Raw genomic sequence first — 6000 nt, forward strand, 5'->3', positions numbered from 1 at the left:
AGGTACATCGTGTCTGGCCTCTCATTTATCTCTTTTGAAACAATTCATTTGGAGGTCCCTTTGTAATGAGCTTAGCCTCTGTCAGGACTAAAAAAAGAATTTCCCCCATAGAAATTGATCTTGGCCTATATCTGGTATCCTGTAAAAGAATATAGATAGATATAGATATAGATATAGATGTAGATGTAGATGTAGATGTAGATGTAGCTGGGGAGTGTGATAGTAAAGTCCTCTTGCCATTGGCTCCTGTTTGTGGACATGTCAATCTAGCTTATAGTTCTGTTAGAAGAGTCAGCTGTGATGCACTTACCTGGACATGAGAAAGCACTCACGTTGTAAACTTTGAAAAACTTTAATTAGCTAGGCCTTGTTTTATATGTTGTGATGTTTTCCCCATTGCCTGAAACTCAAAGCGATAAGCAATCTTCATAATCATTAAGCTGAATCAGTCTCGATACAGCTTTTGTATTTTGTTTTCCCTTTTGAGCTTTTTTTTTTTTTTTTTCAGGATCTCACTATGTATGTCAAAGTTATTCTCAAACTTATGAGCCTTCTGCCTTAGCTTTCTGTTTCCTGGGATGGTAGCATGCACACAGCTAGCTTTGGTATCTTTTGATTTTATTATCAATTTGAACTAAACATTCATTAAAAGGGGACAAGAATTGAAAAATCACAGAATAAAAGGGAAAGAACAATACAAAACAGAAGAGAACAGTACAAAAACAGAAGAGAGATGGGAGTGCCTGTTTCAAAAGCAAACCACAACAAAAGAAACTATCTCTTTTAAAAGGTCTTTCTGAGCTTTAGTTTCTCAGCTCCTACATATGCCATGCTCAAATATAAGCATTTACAAAGCTAGTTATAAAACAGCTGCATGTGCTTGAAACCATTCATCAAGTTAGGTTTTGTTTCCTCCATCCAGGTTGCTCCTGCCTTCCTGTGAAGGGAATTTGTAAAAGACTGACAAGGTCCTTCATGTTCTAAACTGAGCCTCTGCTAATGGGAAGTTGCAATGCTGAAGTCTGCTAAGAAGGAGGAGGAGGAGGAGGAGGAGGAGGAGGAGGAGGAGGAAGAGAAGGGTGCCCGTGATGTCATTACCTTAATTTATCTTTCCAGTTTTCCTTCAAGGAAGTCTCACTATCCAGAAGGCTGAGGCTACTGAGATACTTCTACTCCCAAGTCAGTTTATGAGTTGGCATAGAAGACCCGGGAAGAGTGTAGGCTAAAGGGTCACGCAGACCCAGGAATGCATCCTGACTCGTAGCCGATGACTGTGAGTGGAGAACTGGACCTCTCTGATACATAGTCTCATCTATAAAATAGGAGTAGAATAAGCTGCCTCACAGGACCATGAGGAATAAGGAAGCTGAGTGGGAAGAATTTAACAGAACGCCTTTTCTGGTGTTGTGATAGCATTTTTTTTTAAGCCTCCAAATGAATCCTCATAACATGTATAGATGTGTATTTGTATGTGTGCACACATAAACATACACATTGCACCCACGGCAAGCTGACTTCTTTTGACTCTTATTTCCAGTTCTCATGATGCTTTGGGGGGGGGCGCCCTCTCCCAAAATACCCTCAGTTTACAGACAGGGAAACTGTGGTTCAGAGACATGCAGTGGCTTGCCTAAGGCCACACGGTGACTATGAAGCCAAGCAGAAACCCCACGCTGACATGCACCACGAAATCCCAGGCTTTTTCTAGCAGGCTCAGGTCCCTACTCCTACTGGCAGTGAGTGTCCCAAACTGGGACAAAGAAGAGAAAGCTAAGCTGCTTTGGAGGTCTCCAAACCCCAGGGTTTAGAATAAATCCCCCAATTATGCCTGCAGTTGGGCTAGCTTTTGAAACCTCTTGAACATTCTTTTCCCATCAAGTTCCTTGAAATTTCCCTTTAAAGAGCGTCTAGAAAAAGACACTCTTCATCAGCCTGACTTTATTTTCCCAATAAACAGACCTGGTCGCACAAAAGAGCCTCTTTGATTTTCAATCAATTCGTGAACATTTCAGCTGGTTTCCTGCTATTTGGCTTGAAATTGTGATCTGGGAAAGGCTGGCCCTGCAAATTGTCGCCCTGGACGAGAAGCCCCTGGAGTATCCTCAAGTTGTTATTTTTAATCACTGTAATCGCCTTTCAAAGGAGGCTCTGGTCAGAAACAGAGCGGGCCTTTCAGAGCTTTCTAAAGCACAATTACGGCTGTGGGGTGGGGGGGCAGCTAGAGGAAGAGGGGGGAAGGATGGAGAGCAGGGGTGGAAGAGAAAAGGAAGTCAGTGCAGTTGCAAGTTGGAAAAGGCTGAATAACTGTCCCAACCGCATCCAGGCTTGTGGGGAAGAAGCCCCAGGATTCAACTTCCTAAAATAGGGACCTTTTTATTCAAATCTGGAATAAAAAAAGGCTATCCTCAGATGGGGTGGGAGGCAATAGGGTGCAGATGCTATTGGATGATGAACTGAAATAAAGGGCAAAGGAGGCAGGAAAAGCAGTCATAGATTACAAGAATGGTGACGGATGGCAAATTGGGGGGAAAATTAAAAGGCAAACAGGACACTGGGGGGACATTAACATCTATAAACCCAAATCAAGCCACCTAGGAGAACACATTAGATGCAATTTTAATGTGGTGTTGTAAGGAAGTATAAGCCGATGGGAAATGTCACAAACCAAGGTAGCGCCTTCTCTTTGTAACTCTGAATCTGTTGTGTTAATTACAGAACACTTACCCAGGAGACCTCAGCACTGCTCTGCTCTCCCAAGGTCTTTTTCCCAAGATATCCTGGCTGTTGAAGGGAGAAAAGATGGCATCCGCACCTCCAGTCTGAGCACCTCCAGGTACCATCATATTCCAAAGCCTATGGGTCTAAGCTAAAGCATCCAGGGTCCTCTCTTGACCTGGTCTCAAGTCATCCTTGCTAGGCCTGGGCTTTTACCTAAAAGTTCTGGAACTTCTCTGTCCATATGATTATAGAATATGCCTCCCTCCCAGTGCTGAAGTGAGTCCTCAGACAAACAGAAGAACTAGCATGAGAAAGAGACTCCAGAATGTCCTGCTTAGCCACAATCACACACACACACACACACACACACACACACACACACACACACACACCATTTTCTTGGGTTTAAATTAAGAATAGTCATAGACAAGGTCCTTAGTATGGAGAAATCACCATTCACTCATTCATTACATTAATGGATGAGGAACCAGAAAAAGGCAGCCATTTGTTTATTCACTAGTCGTTGGACTGGAGGAATGTTGACAAACTTTTAAACCAGCAGTGCACACACAGGAAACAATGAGATGAGACAAAATCCCTGCATTCTTAAGTCAATAAGACCCACTGTCTCTCATACACACTCACCTTTGCTTGAGTAAATGACTTTTTTCAGCTAGGAAATGGGCTCAAGGAAATCAAATGGCTTGCACCCAGTCACACAGCTATTAAACTCAAATCCTCTTCGTTACCAGCCATCCTTTTCCCTGCTGTTTCCCACATTAACTTGTGAAGGTGTTCAGGAGGCCCAAAAGGTGCCTTGCCTTTTAGTCTGATCTTCCCAGGTCCTCAGGGTGCCAGGTCGTTCTTCAAATGCCAGCTCTAAGACCCCCTCCCACCAAGCTGCGTGCTCCCTCTCTGCCTGGGTGCTGTGTTTTTGACCCAACACCTTTCTTCCTGGAGAAAGGAGGATCTTGTGGACTCCCCCAGGAACAAGACGGATCCTGGCCAAGAGCTGAGGGTTCCAGAGCTGGGAGCCTGACTGGGTAGCTTGGAGGAGAAAAAAAACAAATCTACCAACTCGACCCCAGAAACAGACGCAGCTTTCTGGGAAGTGATGTTCCTGGCTGGTACAGCTGACACTGCCCCAAACTTTCTCCCAATGCTCGCAACCATTTCCCATCGCAGCACTGGGGGGGGGGGGGGGGGAGCAGGAAGGCAGCAGCTGGACTCCCAGTTGTCCCGCCAAGTGCTCCAATGACCTGCTCTTCCCCATCAGGCACCAGAGCTGACTTACGATGGAGCGCCCTATCGCCCTATCGGGGAACCCAGATGAGATCTATTAAGTTTTCCTGCCTGGGGACAGGAAGCTAAAGCTTGCAGAAAAGCTATCTGGGAAGCCCGCAGACCTACTGAGCAGGGAGGCGGTGGAGCGCGAGGAGGGAGCGCGGTGTCCTGGAGTCTTCAGGTGGGCGTGGGGCAGTCGTCCACCAGCTTGTACAGCCTTTCCCTGTACTCCGAGCTCTGCTCTCCCCACTGAGCTGCATCAGGCTGGGCATCCCCGGGCGCACAGGCTCTCGGCTGCCCGAGTCAAGGTCTCACCACATTTAAGGAGTCTTGGGGACCCCGGGTCTCTTTTCTGTCACCACATCCCACCGTCCATTGCGAGAATACCCGGAGTTCTTTGAGGACCCTATTGCAGTTGGAACCTGTCCCGGAAATCCAAAAGCTTTCTCAGCCTCCTGGGACATTGGAGAATAATCCGGGGATCTTTCTGGGGACCCTTCACGCCTCTCTTCCCCGTACCCTGAGACCGGTTAGGGACCCATCCGGGAAGTGAGGGTCTGGCTTCATCTAGAAGCTGGTCTCTCTCCTTCGAGGATGGAAGCCTCTGGGAGAGCTGCCCTACCTGAGACCCATCTGAGAGTATCCTTTTCCCCAGAGAGCCATCAGGGGAAAGGCGGGTGTACTTCACTCCAGCCGACAGCTGGAGCAGAAGGCGGGCTCCTTCCCCGTCAGGCTGGTGTGCTGTGTGGGGAACTGTGAGTCGGAGACCCGGGCTGCCTCTAATGCCTGTGGCCCCCGCGATGGGCCCCCTCCTCCCGCGACATTGGCTTGATGGGTACCGAGCTGGCAGCTAAGGGGCTCAGGGCAGCCAGGACACAGCCCCGGGTTGGGATGCGCAGACACTACACAGCCTGGAGACTGTGCTCCCGGCTCAAGCCTTGCTCGGGTCAGTGCCCTAGAGGGTTACGGGTGGGTCTCCAGCCTCCGCGCCACTCCACTTACCGCGGTAGCTGTTTCCGGGCTTATAGAAGTCGGGGTCGCCTTCCACGCGGAGGCTGAACTCCGTGTATCCCTCGCGCCGCGTGCCCTGGGCGCGCAAGATGCGGCTGCAGTAGCCCTCCGATTTGGCCACTTTATCCAGGGTCTCATCTGAGAAAGCCAGCGCCGCGGCCAGGGGCAGCGCCAGGGCCAGCAGCGCCGGACCCCGGCTGAGCCTCAGGGGCGCGGGAGACAGCCTCATCCTCGAGGGCCCCCCCAACTTTGTGCCGATGTTGCAGACCCCTGTCAGGACACTGCTGCCCGAAGAGATGGGAGCTGCGGAGGAGAAACCCGGAGGAGCCCGGGTGGCGCCGGCGGTTGGGGAGACCGAGCCCGCCTCGCTTTGGCGGCTGCGGAGCTGCGCTGCTCTGAGCGGAGCCGAGCGGAGCCGCGGAGCCGAGGGGCGGGCGGTGGCGAAGGAGCGCGAGGAGGGAGGGCTGATTGCGCCCGGATCCCCCGGAGCCGCGCTGTTTTGTTTCTGAGCTGGCGATTAGCGGGCGCTCTGGTGTTTGTTTGGCGAGGCTGGATTCCCAGGGTCTGGTGGGAGAGAGCGGGGATACGCAGACACGTGCTGGCTCAACCGACTCCCCCACCAACAAAGCTGCTTCTTCGGCTCCCAGCTACACCCCGTGTCCTGGGGACCACAGCGCTCTGAGGAGGGAAAGCCTGCCAACTAACTTTGCAAACCTACTCTGTGCCAGCCTGCTGCGCTGCTGCAAGGTTTCCCCGCGGCGGCATCCGTCCACCACGTGCACTGGCGCCACATACGGCGATCACTTATTTATAGACCAGCAGACCTCTGCAGGCCACCCTTGCTGTCCTGGTCCGCTGCCTCCATTGCTCTTCCTAGGCCACTTTGTAGCATGTCATTCTAGAGGACTAGCAAGGAGCCCAGAGACTTACGCCCTGGCATCAGCTGGCACAGTGCCTTGGCCACAACACTTCTGGAGATCTATAAAA

The 6000-nt window shown here is 50.6% G+C and overlaps 1 protein-coding gene across 1 annotated transcript in view; it reads right to left on the bottom strand.

Moving 5' to 3' along the window:
* Positions 1 to 5663, bottom strand: part of Spon1 (spondin 1) — a 280351-nt gene extending 274688 nt beyond the window's left edge. The window contains exon 1 of the mRNA XM_055627495.1: positions 5005 to 5663. Within this exon, the coding sequence (XP_055483470.1) occupies positions 5005 to 5242 (238 nt within the window). The 5' untranslated portion in view covers positions 5243 to 5663. The remainder of the gene's footprint in view (positions 1 to 5004) is intronic.
* Between the last annotated feature and the right edge of the window lie 337 nt (positions 5664 to 6000).

This window comes from Psammomys obesus, unplaced genomic scaffold (assembly GCF_907164565.1).
Source record: "Psammomys obesus unplaced genomic scaffold, mPsaObe1.curated_primary_1811, whole genome shotgun sequence".
Lineage (NCBI taxonomy): Eukaryota > Metazoa > Chordata > Mammalia > Rodentia > Muridae > Psammomys > Psammomys obesus.